This window comes from Megascapheus bottae, chromosome 17 (genome assembly GCF_031878675.1).
Source record: "Megascapheus bottae isolate mThoBot1 chromosome 17, mThoBot2.hap1, whole genome shotgun sequence".
In the NCBI taxonomy this organism is placed as follows: Eukaryota; Metazoa; Chordata; class Mammalia; order Rodentia; family Geomyidae; genus Megascapheus; species Megascapheus bottae.
In genome coordinates, this window is record NC_143525.1 from 36,710,019 (window position 1) to 36,728,524 (window position 18,506).

The 18,506-nt window shown below is 46.6% G+C and overlaps 1 protein-coding gene across 1 annotated transcript; it reads right to left on the bottom strand.

Annotated features, from left to right (window-relative positions):
* Positions 1–8,022: 8,022 nt before the first annotated feature.
* Tac4 (tachykinin precursor 4) lies at positions 8,023–15,899 on the bottom strand. Its single transcript, XM_090351732.1, has 4 exons — positions 15,637–15,899; positions 12,472–12,565; positions 10,894–10,926; positions 8,023–8,349 (listed from the first exon to the last, which is right to left on the bottom strand). Exons 1-4 carry the CDS (start codon positions 15,757–15,759, stop codon positions 8,261–8,263), a joined length of 339 nt encoding a protein of 112 aa, XP_090207858.1. The 5' UTR covers positions 15,760–15,899; the 3' UTR covers positions 8,023–8,260.
* Positions 15,900–18,506: the final 2,607 nt, after the last annotated feature.

Genomic DNA, 18,506 nt, shown 5'->3' on the forward strand with positions numbered 1-18,506 from the left:
TATCTGATTCAGCTTGAGTGCTCATTTATAAATGGAAAGGTGCAGCTAGTCTGCTGCTGATGGTTTACTGGAGGGGGGGTTCTCTAGCAATGAACCGTTGAGGGGTGTGATTTGTGGCCTTGGGCATTCTTTTCTTCCTTTTAAGGCAGATTGTCTGCAGAGCACAAATTCCATCTGCTTCCCTTTGGTGCTACTCCATCTGCCTACCTTTGGTGCTAGCTGCTAGGTATGCATGTGTACAGTTGGTGTTGCACATTCTTTCATTGGCTTTGATTTTAGAAATGAAAGTCCCCCCTGGGGAACGGGGGGTTCTGGGGCAGGGAACACTGGTAAATCCTTTCTCCACAAGCATGTCCTTTGATAGTGAGATGTGTCACATCTAATTGTTAGAACGACTTTACTCACTGACTAGAAGTCCTTACAGGCAAAATTAACAGTCCTGTGTAAGGCTGGAGTCTTCGTGTGCCCCTTGGTAGGGCTTAGGGGAAAGACAGGACATAAAAAGAAGCTCATGCTTAGAATCCTGTCAACTCAGGCTGAGAGTTGAGAAGGGGATTTGAAGTCAGCCCTGACAGCAGAAGTCCATGACACTTAATCTCCAGTTCACTACCCCAAACCAGAGGTGAAGCTGTGGCTCAAATTGGTAGAGCACTGTGAGCAAAAGAGCTCAAGGATAGTGCCCAGGCCAAGTTCAAGCCCTACAACTGGAGGTTGGCTCATGAAGTACTGAAGGAACCTCTCTTCCCCGCCCCCTTTGTGTCTGTGCCCGTTGTGGGGCTTGAACTCAGGCCTATGCCTGTCCCTGAGCTCTTCAGCTCAAAGCTGGTCCTCTACCACTTTGAGCCACAACTCCATTTCCAGCCTGAACACTGAATTTTTCAGAAGGAAATCCAAAGCCCAGGGTGATACATAAACAGTGAAGCCAGAACACTCATTGTACTGACTCACTTGAATACAATGCATCCTCACTACCACTGCCTCAGCTTTTTATTTCTTAATGAGTAATCATCCTCTCCCTTCTAGTTAAGATCTTCTCATAGGTACCCATGTTTCTAGGTGCTTCTATTGTGAAGACTTTTAATGAAGTTGGTGAAGACTTTCAGATGAGTTGATTTTAGTTGCGCTTAAGCAACAAGTTGGGAACTAGAATTTGAAACGTGAAAACAAAAGATGTACCTCACCCTAGCATTGCTTCTGATTTAAGGACAAACTACTTTGTCTGTATAGGTCCCTTCAGACTTCCCAATTATTGAGGCTCATGAATCTCACCACTAAGTTACAGCACAGACAGCCCTGCTTCCCTGCAGCCAACTCCTGCACTTTGCTATCCTGAAGGCTGGTCACCTGATGTCCTCTACTGCTTTCCCATGTCTCAGATGGGATTGTGAGTCATGCTGGGTAATTTTTTTGCAGTACAGTCCCTGTAAATGTCAGTATGGTGCTTTTGACTTGTGCTTAGCTTTTATGATTCCTCGCTTTCGACAGGTTTCATGGCTGGGTTAGGAAAAATGCAGAATGGAGTTGTCCGAGTCAAGGACTGGACCAGTTCAAGGTGGGGGAGCGGGTTATGTGCTATAGCTTGCTTGTTGGACATAGTCCTTCTAGGACATTTTCAAAAAATAAAAATGAGTTTTTTGATGTATAGATAGCTTTCCAGGGTAATTCTAGACCTTACCTGGCACTTTTCCTTTTAAGAACAGTTTAACCAAGTCAAATGACATCGAAGCAGGATCTTTATGACATGGAGGAGAAAGCTGTTTTTGTGTTCCTTATTTTCTTTGGACCTCTAGAAATCTGATCAATGCACTGTGACTTTTTTTTTTCCTGTTCTTGGGACTTGAATTCTGGGCCTGTGCACTGTCCCTGAGCTCTTCAGCTCAAGGCTACTGCCTACCCCTTGGGCCACAGTGCCACTTCCAGTTTTCTGGTGGTTAACTGGAGATAAGAATCTCATGTTCCTTAGTGCCCGGGCTGGCTTTGAACCACAATCTGCAGATCTCAGCCTCCTGAGTAGCTAGGATTACAGACATGAGTCACTGCACCCTGCTGCATTGTGACTTTTTAAGGTACTTACACAAATAAGCACTTCATTGTGCCTTTTGAAGTCCATTCCTGGACATGGTGGTGTCTTGGATTCTGTCTCTTTCACTCTGACTCCAAGGTCCTAGTTCTTTGAATGTGCCCAGACTCAAATCATCAATCCTATTAAATGAGAAATTTGGGATGGGAGACCTGTCTCCTTGTGGACCTCAACATTATCTTCCTACTCATGGGCCTCATAGATGCAGCTACATGTAAAATGCTCTGTAATGTTGTAAGGATGAAACACAAAACTAGGTGTCAGGAGGCTGAGATATGAGGATCTTGGTTCAAAGCCAGCCCAAGCAAGAATGTCTGAGACTCTTTATTTCCAATAAACTCAGTAAAAGCTAGAAGTGCTGTGGCTCAAGATGTAGAGTGCTAGCCTTGAGCGCTCAGGGACAGAGCCTAGGCCCTGAGTTCAAGTTCCAGGATGGGGGGGGGGAGAAGAGAATAAAATACAAAGCTATTCCAGAAGGTAAGATCTAGAGGATATCAGTTTGAAGCCAGCACAAGCAGAAAAGTCTTTGAGATTGTATGTCCATTTTACCCAGTAAAATGCTGGATTAAAAGCATGGCTCAAGTGCCAACTATGAGCAAAAGAAGCTGAATGAAAGCATGAGGCCCTGAGTTCAAGCTGCAGTACTAGCACAAAATAAATGTAAATTCCCCTGCTAAGTAATAGCATGTGATATGTGCTAGGAATTCTAGATTTGGACCTTAACTGGTTTTGCTCTGGCACTTTTGGCCACAAACATGTTTGACTGCTCCTTCCAGACCGTTTCCTACTGATAGGGACAGTGTAATTTACTCATTTCCCTTGTGGTGTCTTCAACAATGCCAATGAATGTCACTAAGCAGGAAACAGGATTGTCCAGAGATGAAAATTGCCCCTGGGATCTCTTCCCTCTTGTGCAATTCCTTGCAATGTAAGTTGCACTGCCGCCATTTGGGTACTTGAGAGTTGGTTTAATTGTGTCCAAGAGTGGAGATAACAGGGCTGGGGGGAGGGAAAGTGGGAGAAAAACGTGGGAAAGGATAACATTGTTAAAGAAGTAATGTACCCACTACCTGATGAATATCACTGCAACCCCTCTGTACATCACCCCAACAATAAAAAAGAGAAAATAGCCTGCACTGTTCCTCTGGTTGGCTCCCAAGCTCTTCCCCAGTATTCCAGTGAAATATAAACCCCTTCATGCTTGTTAAGTCATAGTCTTAACTGAGTTTGTTCTTTTTTCTGAAAACCTACTTCATATTCACTTTATTCCTAAATTATCTGATATTTCAACCATAGTAGGTATGGTTGATATCATGTTCTTAGATGTGTGCTCTTTTCCTTTTACTAACCAAGTTATGAAGTGATCATTCTGGCAACTTCCACATTACTTGGAAACGAGCTGACATGTTTCCAAACAAAAAGCTTGGGCTAAATTGCCAGTCTATGAGTAGAAGAGCCACATGCTCCAATTTTGGGGTTTTACTTGAGATTCGTCGTTTTTCTTTTTCCAGTCCTGGAGCTTGTACTCAGGGTCTGAGCACTGTGCTTGGGCTTTCTCAAGGCTAGACCTCTACTACTTGGTCCACTCCTGGCCCTTATTTGAGAATTTTTTTTTTTTCGGTCGGTCGTGGGGCTTGGACTCTGGACCTGGGCACTGTCCATGAGCTCTTTAGCTTAAGGCTACCACCCTACCCCTTGAGCCACAGCACCATTTCCCATTTTCTGGTGGTTAATTGGAGATAAGAGTCTCATAGTCTTTAGTGCCTAGGCTGACTTTGAACTGCAACCCTTAGATCTCAGCCTCCTGAGTATCTACAGGTGTGAGCCACCTCATCCAGCTTTGAGATTCTTGAAGGCTTTTTGTTTTGTTTTTGTCCTGGAACTTGAACTCAGAGCCTGAGCACTGTCTGTGAGCTCTTTTAATCAAGGCTAGTGAACCACAGCTCTACTTCCAGTTTTCTGGTGGTTAATAGGAGGTAAGAATTTATTAAACTTCATTGCTCAGGCTGGCTTCAAATCCCCATCTGCCTATCTCAGTTTCCTAAGTAGCTAGGATTACAGGCTTGAGTCACCAGCACCTAACCTTGAGCTTCGTGAAAGTTTTAAGATATGTTTTCAAGTTAACTAATACACAGAAATGGGTGAGATGGGGAGACGTATGAAATGAAGGTAGGCCCTGTAGTTTCCATCAACTACCAGAGGAAGCTCCCCTCCTTGTTCAGTCCCTCACCCTCAGAACAGCTGTGAAAATAAGGCCCGAAAGGATTAGGAACAACGAACCATGTCCAGCCATCAAGACGTGCCATCACTTCCCTGCTCAAGAACTTATGTGGCTTCACATTGCTCATTGGGTTACATTCTTGTTTATCCTGGCCTTTGAGTCATTCCCTAAGCTGACTCAGCCCACACAGCTCTCGTCAGCCCCTTACACATGCCCTCAAGTGTGGAGTTGGGTCAGTCTTCTCTATATTTACTGGGAAAGCTTCCATTTCAGCATTCCCCAAATGTTCCATTAACTACAGAAGTATGAGCAAGAGAGGACTGTGGTCAAATAGCACTGAGTTAAATAAAAGTTAAATACCAGCATGTTTCTTCCAAGCTTCTCAAAACCTTTGGTAGGCTGGTGGCCACTGGAGTTTTCTGAAGGGAGAGGATGACACATTTCCTAAGTTGATCTGGAAGGATCCTCATGGGGATCAGGTCTTTGGAAATGTGCTACCCAGATAAGGCCATCTAAGGAGGAATTCACTTGAGTCCTTGTGATTCCTCTTGAGCCTTGGCAAGTGCCAGGAGTGGGAATGTATGCAGGCAAACCACTCTGCCCTAAATCCTGGCTCTTCTCTCTCCAGTGTGGCTTTGAACCTCCCAGATTTCAAATGCAAGATTAGTCTTCTAAATCTCTTCGCTGGTTGGGTGACTACCACCTTTGAAAGCCTAGCTCTGGATGAATGCTCCCCCCACCACAGGCCTGCACCTCAGGCCATTTCTGAGCATGGTGGCAGTTGCATGGATAGGTTAGCTGGCGTGATATCTGAGGGAAACAAGTAATGATGTACACGTGACAGGCAATCTGGAGATTATGAACCTTGAATTTGAACTATGTAGGTGTTAAACCATTTGCTTTTGCTCAAAACAGCCTCAGATAGTGGTCCTACCTATGCCTATCACTTTGCTAGGACTTCAGCTAGACACTTCCCAGCACACCCGGGAAACACATATTTTAATTGTGATCAGGGAACTATAAGAAAGGGCCACATATTGTGAAAGCAGAACAAGACGTTGTGAGTTGAGCTTGGAAATTAGGTTACTTCGGTGGGGTGCATGGACCCAGATTGGTAGGCTCTTCAACTCCTGGGAGCTCAGCCTTCTGAATGCAGGTATATGGCACCATTCTGGTTCTGAATTGTCTTTAAAAGGACTTTGAGCCTGAAACTAAATGTTGAGCTATCCAGGGCAAGAGTGAGGGGTGTGGCGATGTCCAGATAGAAGATATTTTTTGCAGACCACAAGACAAGGACTGGTTTGTTATCGTGACCTAAGAAGCCAGTAGTGCTCATGAGGACTAAGAGTCTTGGAAACTTCAAAAATATCCTTCCTGGGCTGGTATGTAGTTCTGTAGCAAAGTGCTTGCCTAGCAAGTGCAACATCCTAGGTTTGAGACACAGTACCCCAAAAAGACCAAAAATTAAAAAAAGGTTAAAAAAATATCCTTCCTACTTTTCCAAGGACAACATTGGATTGGCCAACAAGGGATCCAATTAACCACTAGAAAAGTGGAAGTAGCGCAGTGGCTCAAGGGGTAGGATGGTAGTCTTGAGCTGAAGAGCTTAGGGACAGCACCAGAGTTCAAGCCCCATGACCCACACACAACAAAGATCATGATGGAGTTAGACACTGATGGCTCACACCTGTAACCTTAGCTACTTGGGAAGCTGAGACCTGAGGTTTATGGTTTAACGCCAGCCTGGGCAGGAAAGTCCATGAGACTTTTATCTCCAATTAACTATTAAAAAAAAAAAAAGCCCGAAGTGGAGCTGTGACTGGTGGTAGAACAAAGAAACTCAAGGACAGGACAGTACCCAGGACAACAGCAACAAAAAGTACAAAGGCCATGGTGTAGCTGGATCCTGGTGGCTCTGGGTTTGAACTCAGGGCCCGGGCACTGTCCTTGAGCTTTTTTTGTTCAAGGATCACTCTCTACCACTTGAACTACAGTGCCACTTCCAGCTTTTTCTGTTTATGGGGTGTTTAGGAATCATGCATGTTAGGCAAGTGCTCTACCACTAAGCCACATCCCCAGTCCGTCCCTGAGCTCTTAATTGCTCAAGGCTAGTGCTCTACCACTTTGAGCCACGGTTCCACTTTCTGTATTTTTGGTGATTAATTGGAGATAAGAGCCTCAGGAACTTTCCTGCCCCAGCTGACTTTGGACCATGATCCTCAGATCTCAGCCTCCTGAGTAGGTAGGATTACAGGCATGAACCACCAATGCTCAGCTTCATGCTTTAAAAATTTTATATATAGGGGAGGGAGTGGAAGGAGGGAAATGGGGACAAAAACATGAGAAGGAATATCAATGTTTGTGAAGTAATGCACCTTCTATCTGATGAATATAATGCAGCCCTTCTATTAATTACAATAAAATATATTTAAAATGCATATACATTAGCAAAACAAAGGGTATTTCATTATGATATTTGCACACATGTACACAGTACAATGTGTTCCAGCTCCCTTTCCTTCCTACTCTTCATGATGGCTCTCTCTCTCTCTCTCTCTCTCTCTCTCTCTCTCTCTCTCTCTCTCTTTCTCTCTCTCTCTCTGGCTTGAACTCAGGACTTAGGCATTGTCCCTGAGCTCTTTCACTCAAGGCTAGTGCTCTACCACTTCAAGCCACAGCACCACTCCCAATTTTTGAGTGATTATTGGAAAAGAATCTCACGGGGACTTTTCTGCCCAGGTCGACTTCAAAACAATGATCCTCTGATCTCAGCCTCCTGAGTAGCCTCTGGCACCTGGCTGATGGACCTTTTTCTAAGCAGCTCTCCCCAGATATGGCACTGTGTCTTGTCCTGAAAGCCTTTAGTTAAAGGGCCACCTTACACAAGGACTACTGATGAATGACCTGGTACCGTTTTTCTCCAGATCACGAGATGTGTGGATTTTATTCTTTGAGGTCATAACTATGAATAAGAGTGGCCGCTTTCAGGGCCGGGAGTTTGGCCTAGTGGTAGAGTGCTTGCCTAGCATGCATGAAGACCCGGGTTCAATTCCTTGGTACCACATACTTAGAAAAAGCCAGAAGTGGTGCTGAGGCTCAAGTGGTAGAGCTCTAGCCTTGAGAAAAATCCAAGGACAGTGATCAGGCCCTGAGCTCAAGCCCAGGACTGGCAAAAAAAAAAAAAAAAAAAAAAAAGTGACCTCTTTCAGGGCGGGGAGATTGGCCTAGTGGTAGAGTGCTTGCCTAGCATGCACGAAGACCCGGGTTTGATTCCTCAGTACCACATACATAGAAAAAATGCCAGAAGTGGTGCTGTGGCTCAAGTGGTAGAGCTTTAGCCTTGAGAAAACCCAACGACAAAGCTCAGGCCCTGAGCCCAAGCCCAGGACTGGCAACTCCACCCCACCCCCGCCTGCCAAAAAAACAAAACAAAACAAAAAAAACAAGAGTGATTTCTTTCAGGCTGGGGCTTCAGAAGGCCCTAAGAATTTCTTATGTCTTCAATTATTCCCATTTCCAAATGCCTCCAACACTTCCTGCACAATAATCTTGTTCTTGTTTCGGCCTGTCATCTTTACCTGTGTCTTAAAACTCATCCAAGGACAGACCCAGGCTTGTAGTCTTCCTCTTTGAAAAAGGCCCTTTGGCCTGCTGCTATCCCACCTTCCACACTGCATAACAAAGGAAGCTAATTAGTGGTCATTCATTTATTGAGCCCCTGCTGTGTGCTGGGCATGGGGTACAGGGTGTTCATCTTGGTAGCACACTGAGCTGGAGTCTCAGGACCAGAGAGGGCAGGCTCACCCCAGCTGTCCACATGGTGACAATGTGTTTGTGTTTGTGTTGGCACTGGCTGAGTCCTAGAAAAAAATGCATGGAGTTTCTCCAGTGCAGACTTGATAGCTGGTGCTGGGGTTGAAACAGGAGACCCATGGAAGACAGAGTTGACCTGCAGCTGGTCAGCTGTGACATCCGGTGAAGCGAGGGGGTGTGGCGTCCTCTGGGAAGTCTCCTCTGGAACGCTCTGAACCCTGGCTGTCCTCTGTGCCTAGGGAGAGTTCTTCATGTGACTGGTGGTTAAGGAGTCTTGTCTACCTCTCTGACTTCTAGAGGCCTGCCCACTTGTCCCCACTCGTACATCTCCTGGCTGTAGGTAACTAGGGTGATGGAATTATAGGTTCATCTGCCAGATCTTCTATTATCCAGCCATAAGGGTCTCCAGAGCGGGGGCAGAGACAACCCTGTCTGTCCCCCTTACTGCAAAAGGGAAGTGAAATTCCACAGTCCCCAAGGCCCTCTGGGGACATGGGAGGTGTTGTAGTCCAGGAAACTGAAAGTAACAGCTTTCAGTCTTGTTCTGTGGGTGATTTGAGCAAACTGATCCAAAAGCTGCTAAGTATTAGGTGCTCCTGGCTCACACTTAGGATCCTAGCTATTCAGAAGGCTGAGATCTGAGGACGGTGGTTCAAAACCAGGGCAGGAACATCCATGAGACTCTTATCTCCCCCCTCCAAAAAAAAAAATAAGAACTGGGGCTCAGGTAGTAGAGCACTTGAGTGAAAAACCCAAGGAACAGCACCCAGGTCCTGAGTTTAAGGTATAAAAATAAATAACTAAAAACTACATAAAAAAAAAAAAAAAGCTTTCTCTTCACACCATACCTGGAGAGGCATTCATATCTACTTCCAGGGCCCATTGAATGGAATGGCTCAAAAACACTTTAGAGAAACTCTCAGGGAAAATATAGTCTATCCCCATCTTTCTTTCCAAGAGCCAGTATTGGAATTAGCAGAAGTTTTATGGAGAAGAGGTTAGACAGGAAGGAAGGCAGCTTGAGTAGAATCAGACTGCTGGTATACCTGCTGCTTCCCTCTTGTGTCCTCTCACTGAGTCTGGTTCACTTAAATTGACGCCTGGCCTTGAAAACCGTGGGGATGCAGCTTTGTCAGGAGGCATTAACTAGAAACTTCTAACTTAAAGTATCACTCATCCCAGGGGCATACACACTTAAAGGTAATTCTAGAATGCAGAGAATCTCTTAAGACTTCAGGGCTGGCTGACCATCTAAGGATCTGGTCTAGGACTTTATACAGAGGGAGGGAATAAGAGAATGTTGCAGGGTCTGGAAACCTCATTGTCCTCTGGATCAGCTGGCTCTGGGGAGCGGGGAACAGTGCAGTAGACACGGGCAGGATGCAGCTTTACATCACCAGATGCCCACCCACCACGACCTCCTGTGGGCACTCTCCTTTGATGGCTTGTGGGAGCCCGTTCTCTCTGATGGCAGTGGAATATCTAGCTGTTTTCCCATGATGCCCTTAATATCCACTAGAGAGGCTCTTGTCTGCCTTCTGTGGACAGTCACTGAACCATTTGTCCCAAATGATGCTCTAGTGAGGGAGAGAGAAAAGGTAAGAGAACAGAGAGGCAGCAAAGGAAGGCTGTCTTGAAAAGCACAGAAAGGCAAGGTTAGGGCCCCTAAGGCCTGGCACATGGAGCCATTTTTCAATCATCCTCAGAGATGTGGAAACACCTTGGATTTATCCATTCATGTATAGACTCATTCATTCCTCTATTCTCATCCAGTAGGTGATTCTTATGGACAGAAAAACTGCACTGAGTTATTTGGGATGCAGAATGGTAGACCTGGTGCCTGTCCAGGGGAAATTTCCAGACTTCGGATAGCAGCTGTGTAAGGCAGCACGACAGTGTTGTACAGTGTTCCAGTGAGAGCATTAGACCAGGCCATGGAGATGCTGTTTGTGCAGGCGAGGCAGAGAGAAGAGCTGATGATGATGTCAAGATGAAGTCAGGGAGGATAAAGGGCATGAGGGGCGGTGCTTGAATCTCAGCACTCAAGGGTCATGAAAAATGAGGACAGGTTAGGCACGGCATGGGGGTACCCCCCCCCTCGTTGATCATGAGACTTGAACTCAGGACCTGGGTGCTGTCCCTGAGCTTTTTCACTCAAGGTTAGCAGGTTATCACTTGCAGCCACAGCTCTACTTCCAGTTTTCCAGTAGTTAATTAGAAATGAGAGTCTTACAGGCTTTCCTGCCCTCTCCCTGGGCCTGGAACTTTATTTTTCTGTCCAGGCTGTCCTTAAACTCATGATCTTCCTGCCTTAGACTCCTGATCACTGGTATTACAGGTGTGTGCCACCACACACAGTCCTTTCTTTTGGCTTCATTTTTCCTTTTTTTTGCTGTAAGCAGTTAAAGCAAAATAATGGCTATTCAGATTTGCACTTTTCAGATCTTTCAGAGGGCAAGGAATTGGAGATCTAAGCACTCTGATCTTTCAGTGATTGGTTCCTTTCTCCAACTTCAGATTTTAGATTCAAGGTAATTTTGAAACTGCAGATGTAGCCTCAGCCTTGCCTCCTACTTTAATTACAGGCACTTGCTAGTAGGCATGCATCCTCTAAGGAAACAACCAGAAAGATGAGGGTATGTATGGTCAAGCCACTCCTACTGCACCTTCACATAGCCCAATAATGCCATCCAGCTGTGCCACTGGCCACCTCCTTGGTTCGTTAGTAGCTTGGCTAGCCAGACCCTCCCCAGGGTGTGTGTGTGGGGGTGACACTCACCTGTTCTTCCCCCTGGCTGGATCAGGGGTATTCCTAGGAGAAGGAGAGAGAAGAAAAGAGAACTTTACCACTTCCTTGAGGGCCTGATGAGGTGGGGATGGGGTCTAATCAGGATCTCTGGTCATTTTCTGTTGTCCTTGGGTGGCATCAGGAATGAGTCCAAGAGAAACCCAGTTGGGAACAGTGGGGTTCTTGGTACCTGGCACACTGAAGTGAGCTTCCTTGGGAAAGCTATTGTTGCCTCAGTCTCCACTAGACAGGGATGTTGCTGTGGAGGTCTGAGCCAATGTGAGCATCTGCCTTGCTCAAGAAATCTTTTCCTCCTGCTCTTGTCCACCACTCTGCACAGGTTGATGGCTTGCTTTATAAGAATCTTTCCAATGACTCAGTCTCAAACTCATTTTGGGGAAGACAAAACCAAGACCAGAAGTGGAGCCATGGCTGAAAGGGATAGAGCACTAGCTTTGAGCAAAAGAGTTCAGGGATAGCACCCAGGCCCTGAGTCCAAGCCCCATGACCAAAAAAAAAAAAAAGACCAAACACGTTTAGTCACAGTTGCATTTCTCCAAATGTATATGTACACTTTCTTATTTGAGTAGTGCTTAAATGCAGGCTTACTATTTATTTATTTATCCTATTTTGTGCTGGTACTGGGGCTTGAATTTAGGCCCTGGGCACTCTTGTTAGCTTTTAAGCTCCAGGCTAGCACTCTACCACGTGAGCCACACCTCCACTTGTGGCTTTTTGTGATTAACTGGAGATTTCCCTGCCCAGGTTGGCAGCCTCCTAAGTAGCGAGGCTTACAGGCAAGCAATGGCCAGGTGCCAGTGGCTCATGCTTGTAATCCTGGCTACTACAGTATCATATCCACTTCACATACTACCTGATCTGAGACTACGAATCAAAGGAATGTGCGTTTCTGACTTTGATGGATATGGCTAAGGTCTCATCCAAATGGACTATGAATGGCTATGGCTCAAAGTGGTAGAGTGCTAGCCTTGAGCAAGAGAGTTCAGAGACAGTGCCCAGGACCTGAGTTCAAACCTCATGGCTGACAAAAAAATGGAAAACAGACTAAACAAAGAGAAAAGAACTTTCTATTCAGCCTGTTTCTTTCTGCTCTGTCCTCCAGAACTGTCCAGGACAGAACTATCTCACTGAGAATGAAAACACAGAGTTTTAGTAATATTCTGGTTGGGATGCACAGAATTAACCAGAAAGCTTGGCTTATGACTTTGCTCAACATCTAGATCAGGACTTCTAGTTTCACTCACTAAAGTCACCGAGGTATAGGAGACAAAGGCACCAACCAAGATGCAAAGCATTCACTCTACCCTAAGGTGACTGGCTCCTCCTAAGCCCACAGGGCCTCTGTTGTCCTTATGACGCACCCTTATGCATCCTGGTTAGATGATGACTGAGATGGACAGGCTAATCTATGTCATCTTAAGAGCAACCCTCTACTGGATCTGAGTAACTGCTCTCAGCTCTTGGGTATAAATTTAGAGCCTTTGCTTGGTGTTGCTGAACCCACACAGAACCATTCTTTGCTGGGCTCCTGCTGTCTTCCTCACTCACCTTTCACTCTCTTTCCCATTAGTCCAAAGAACTGGCTGTTCTTGCTTCTCTTTGCCTCCTGCAGCTGGAGCTGCATGCTAGGAACAGCATCTCCCTAAAGAAGCAAAAAGAATTGGTGTTAGAATGGAGGGAGGAGGACGGGGGCCTGAGCAATAATCATCTGAACAATAGCTCACAATCACTGGACATTTGCTCTGTGCTGGCACTGGGCATTGTTTTGTCTATTTCATACCATATAATTCATAATTAATAGCATTTCATCTCCTATGGTATTGGCACGGTAACTCACTTGATCCTCACCAAAACCCTATGAAAATAAAACCCAATGCAATTACTGTCACCATTTGACAAATGGAAATACAGAGAGATAAACATGTCCAAAGTCATCCAGCTAGAAGCAGTGGGAGGTATAGCCAGAACTTGAACCTAGGGTCTCTGGACCAAAGGTTAGGCTCTCAGACACCTCATTTATAGTCTTAATTTTTCGATGTCCACCAACACCATCAGAAAGAGGATCTCCACCTATTTTCCAAATGTGGAAATGGAGAGTAAGATAGCTGATTTGTCCAAGTTCACACAAGGAGTAGCTGGATGAGGATTCAAAAGTCTGCCTCAGCCAGAGGGGTTGGGGGGGGGGGCGGTGTGTGCAGAGGCTCTCATCTGTAATCCTAGCTAAGATTAAGATCTGAGAATTGGAGTTCAAAGCCAGCTCTGGCAGGAAAGTCTGTGAAACTCTTTTATCTCCAATTAACCACCAGAAAATCAGAAGTGGCACTGTGGCTCAAAGTGATTGAGTACTAGCCTTGAGCAAGAGAGCTCAAGGACAGCTCCCAGGCCTTGAGTTCAAGTCTCATGACTGACCAAAAAAAGTCTACCTCAGAGCTCATGTGCTTCACCTTAGGAAACATTTCCAACACAGACAATGAGGGTCACAACTGAACTCCAAGAGGCTCCCCTTTCCTGCCCCCACTCTAACTCTGGCTCCTCTTTTCCCTGGGTATTTGTCCCTAGGGTCTGGTCTCCCAGAAGAATCATGGTATTTGGTCTGGGGTGGGAGCTCTTGCTTTGGACAAAGACATTTTAATCCTTGAGCTGAGGGTAAACATCCTGACCTAAGGGCAGTAGATTCAAGCTCCCCACTCTTTCATTAGCTCTGTGGCCTTGGTCAAAGCCCTATCCCTCTCTGATCTTAACTTTGGACTGTGAAGAGGGAGTCTTGGACAGTCTAGAGATGGGGATGGGGAAAGGGATGGAAAAGGGGTAGGTCTTCTTTTCCAGCATGGCAGAAGACAGGCAAACAGCTCTGGTGACATGCAAGTGCTAGCTCAAGGCTGGGTGGATCAGGGATTTCCTTCGTCCATGTTTCCTCAGGGGCAGTGGGAGGATCCCGAGGCCCACAGTGATGACCTGTGTGCCTTTCACAGGTCATCTCATCCCAACTTTCAGGACTGGGTTGTTCTCTAAGCCTTGGACTAATTCAGTCACTCCTAATCTGTCTCCTCTCAGGGACGTCAGCGGCTGGGGCCGCTGTCTCTGGCTGGAGTCGCCCAGCCTGGCCAAAAACCAGAAAAGTCTCTTTGGAGATTTAGACCCATTTCTGAAAAGCTCATGAAAACCACTTTGCCTTGGTAAGAGGCAGCCTTCAAAAGAAAGCTGGAGAGAGAGAATGGCCCTTTATGAATTAAAACAGGACTGACCCTTTTTGCAGGGTTGGGGAGCCAAGAGGGGGAGGATTAGAAAATATCCTCTTAGCAAGGATTCCTGCCTCCACTCAAGCCCCAGACAAAACCCTGATGCCCGGGATAACTGCGGCCCTAGGGGTGACCAGATCACCTTGAAAGGTGCCTCCCTTCTTCCTCACCTTTGTACTAATACATAGCATTATGCACAGGATAAGGTCTACCTACCTGCTGACCCAGCCTCTACTCCTGCCTTTCAAACCCCATGTCTTGGGGTGCAGAGAGAAACTGAAGGAGAGTGAAAGGAGAAAGGATTGGATCCCTCTGCAGGATGAGCTGTTGACAGGTGGCTGCTGCTGACGCTTCCCCAAATGGCTGCGTCTAAGGTCCTTATCCCATCAGCCAGCAGGGCTTCTCAAAGCTCAGCCAAATACAAGGATGTTTGACATCAACTATTAGCTTTTTCCCTTTTCTTATTTTTTTGCCCCTCCTGGGGCTTGAACTCAGGAGCTGGGCACTGTCCTTGGGCTTTCTCAAGGCTAGAGCCACATAGGCCACACCACCACCACTAGGCCATGGTACTGACCTAGAAGCTCTAGAAAGAGCTTCCAGATCATCTTTTCTCTCCCTGAATGTTACAGATGAGGAAACTGAATCCTAGAGAGCAGCAGGGATTGGTGGAGAGGTTTGAACTTGGGTGTCCCAAGCCTACTGCCTTGTCCCCACTGATACGTCCATTTTCAAACAATACTGGAAACCTACCAGGGAGAGCTATCCATGGTTCTTCCTGTAAATAAATCTCCAAGGTCAAGGTCTTTGTGCCAGTAGTCAGATTCATCAGGGTGTGTGTGTGTGTGTGTGTGTGTGTGTGTGTGTGTGTGTGTGTGTGCTTGGTAGTACTGGTGTTTGAACTCAGGGCCTCCTACCTGCTCAAGCCAAGCACTCCACCACTTGAGCCACACTTCCAGCTCCAGCTTTTTGCTGGTTAATTGGAGATAAGCCTTTCTTGGTTTGTCTGCCTTGGCTGTCTTTGAACTGAGATCCTCAGATCTCAGGCTGCTGAGTAGGTAGGATTTACAGGTGTGAACCACAGCATCCAGTAGTAGTTGTGCTTTTGAAGCTATGCTTTCAAGTTTACTGATTTCTTTGTACCTCAGTTTCCTTTTCTGTGAAATGGGGATAATAATGATGCCACAGCTATGAGGTAGAAATGAAAGTAAGATGAGTTAATATTTAAAAAGCATTTTGGGTAGAACCAGGACCATAGCCTGTGTTAAATCAGTGTTTCTATACACGCACACACATGCTCTGGCTGGCATAGGTGAGGTGTTCCTTTGATAATCTGGCTCATGTTTTGAACCTCCCTACAATGGGAGTCAGCCAACTTGCCTTGGTTGTGCAGTATACAACCTGCTTTCCTGGCAGCCCTGGAGGGATCTTCTGCCCCTCCACCACGGATCATCCCCTGCCCGCTCCCCAAAGGTACCTCGAGGACCATGGTCATCCAGGGTGCTGCTTCTGTGCTGAGTGCCAGTTTCTGTCCACTGTCACTTGCCATGATACACACAGGCAGGCCGATCAGGAAGACCAGGGTGAGGCAGGGCAGCATGGTGAGACGGTGCCTGAAGATGCCTCCTCCAGCAGGTTCTGTCTCCCTCTTGGTGGCTTGAGAGGAGGTGGAAGCTCCCTGTTCTCCGTACCTTCAGCTCTTTGGCTTCATCGCTTCAGCTTATCTGAGCCGTGGGCCAAATCCTGTGACTCTCGCCTCCCTCCCTGGCTGGGAAGGCCAATGATACCCAGAGCTGTTCTGGAGGAGGGACTGGACCTCCCCACTGCAGCCCCAGAGCCAGATCCCAACCAGGGCTTAACACTCTGATGCAACACTCCCTTTCCCTGGATTCTCTCCCAGACAGGTGCACAAAGGCGCCCTGTGTGGGGCCTGGAGCTCCCTGGGAGGTGAGGAAGGGAAAGGGGACTGTGTGGCTTCTCCCTTCCTGTACTCTCCCCAGGATTCCGCCTCTTCCTTTTCCTTCCCTTCCCCTTCTGAGCCTCTCTTTTTCTGCATTCTTCCCCAATGATAGTCTACCTGTGTGTTTAAGAGTACATCTTGAGAGGCTGAGAATGTGGCTTGGTGGTAGAATGATTGCCTAGCATGCATGAAGCCCTGGGTTTGATTCCTCAGGATCACATAAACAGAACAGAAGGAAGCTGGCAGGGGCACTGTGGCTCAAGTGGTAGAGTGCTAGCCTTTAGCAAAAGAATCTCAGTGCCCAGGCCCTGAGTTCAAGCCCCAGGTCTGGCCAAAAAAAAAAAGAAAGAAAGAACATATCTTGAAAATGAGGCACTGGTGGCTCATTCCTGTAATCCTAGCTACTCAAGAGGCTGAGATGTGAGGATTGCAGATTGAAGACAACTTGGGTGGGAAAGCCCATGAGACTCTTAATAATAATAATAATAATAATAATAATAATAATAATGCCAGAAATGGAGCTATGACTCAAGTAGCAGAACACCAGCCTTGGCTGAAAAAGCTAAGGGAGCCCCCAGTCCCTAAGTTCAAGCCCCAGTACCAGAATATACCCTACCTACTGACAAACCCACACACCATACACATCAAAGTAAAACAACAACAACAACAAAGCTAGAGCCAGACATGGTAGGGCATGTCTATAATCCCAGCACTTCACGGCTGAAGCAGAAGGATTACAAGTTTGTGGTGAGTCTAGACTACATAGAGATGGAAAGAGAGAGTGGGGGAGGGAAAAGAAGGAAGGAAAGAAGGAAGGAAGAAAAGTGTGGGGGGGGAGGAGGGGGGGGAGGAGAAAAAGAAAGAAGGGAGATCTTGCTCCAGGAGAGATAACACATTGCTTTAAGAGAAGAGGCTCCTTACAAGTGAGAACAGGGATTTATCAGGAAAATGGCCTCCTTCCTCGAGTGTCATTGCCCCTAAGCCTTCTTTCCACTGTTGTCACAGTGACTGTTCTACATCCCCAATGCTGTCTTGAGTCTTCAGCCTTCTAATAGCTCCCAGCAGCCTTCACATACATGCTAAGTTCCCTAGCTTGGCAATCCCAGTCCTTGTCTGTCAGGTCCCTGCTTTGCCTGTCCATCTACTCATCCATCTGTCATCCATCCACCAGGCCAGAACAAAAGGCTTTGTGGTCTCAGATCTGAATTCCACTTCTAGCCCATCACAGAATATCTGGGCGACCTCTGGCAGATTACTTAGCCCCTCAACCCCTTAGAGCCCTCCTGGGGGAGTCAGAATTGATAACAATGCTGTTTCCAGAGTTTGAAGATAAAGTGGAACTAATGCATGTGGGGCACTTAGCACAGTGGGTAGTGGTGAATTTTTAATGCCCGTTAACTATGATAATAATAATTATTATTATTGATACTTGGCTCACCAAAGATGACTAAGACATTGTCCCTGTCCTAGAGCATCACACAGTGCATGTAAGGAGATCTCTGGTTGGCAGATAACCAAGTCTTGTTTGGCATGTGCCAACATTGGGTGGAAGAGCAAGGGCAGGGAGTTCCTGCCTTCCCAGTGTACCCCTCTCCCTCCACCCTAATCCACTGTACCACCTGCTTCTGAGACATGTCCTCATGTCCTGCCCTCATGGTTTTTGCCTCTTGCTCTTTCTTTTCCTATGGCAAATTCCTACTCATCCTTAGAGTTTGGTCACATTATGTTCACCTCATTGCTAGAATGCTTCTTTATCTACTCCTGCCTCCAGAAGGAGTTAATTGACATTTCAGTCTCTTCCAGGAATCTATGTGGTGGGTCCCAGTCCAAATGGCCTAGGAATCACAGCCTTTGCTAAAAATACAGACTCCCTGGTTTGGCCTAAAGGAAGAGCCTGAGATGGTGGCCTCTCAGCTGTGCAGGAAGGCAGTCCACCATCTCTCCCTCAGGAGATTCTAACATCTGGTTTTCCAGTTTCTAGAAAGTTCTTCCATAGTGCTGGGAGTGTGGCCTAGTGATAGAGTGCTTGCCTAGCATGTTTGAAGCCTTGGTTCGATTTCTCGGCATCACATACACGGAAAAAGCCAGAAGTAGTGCTGTAGCTCAAGTGGTAGAGCTCTAGCCTTGAGAAAGCTCCAAGACAATGAGTGCCCAGGCCCTGAGTTCAAGTCACAGGATTGGCAAAAACAGAAAAAATAAAAGTGAGTTCTTCCATAACAGGGAGCAGCTTTGCATTTCATCACTTTACATGTGCAAACAGGGGCAGGTTGGGCTTGCTGTAAATTACTTTGTGAACTAATGGCTGACTTAGCTTCTCCAGCCTCATCTTCCACTGGGGCCTCACTGGCTGCACTGCGGGTGGTCACGGTGTGCAATTCTGAACAGGG

Coding starts and splice junctions, on each gene's coding strand:
- Tac4 (XM_090351732.1), bottom strand. CDS start 15,759: ATGCTGCCCTGCCTCACCCTGGTCTTCCTGATCGGCCTGCCTGTGTGT. Junction 12,566..15,636: donor GGATGACCATGGTCCTCGAG/GTACCTTTGGGG, acceptor TTGCTTCTTTAG/GGAGATGCTGTTCCTAGCAT. Junction 8,350..10,893: donor CCAGCCAGGGGGAAGAACAG/GTGAGTGTCACC, acceptor AACTCTCCCTAG/GCACAGAGGACAGCCAGGGT.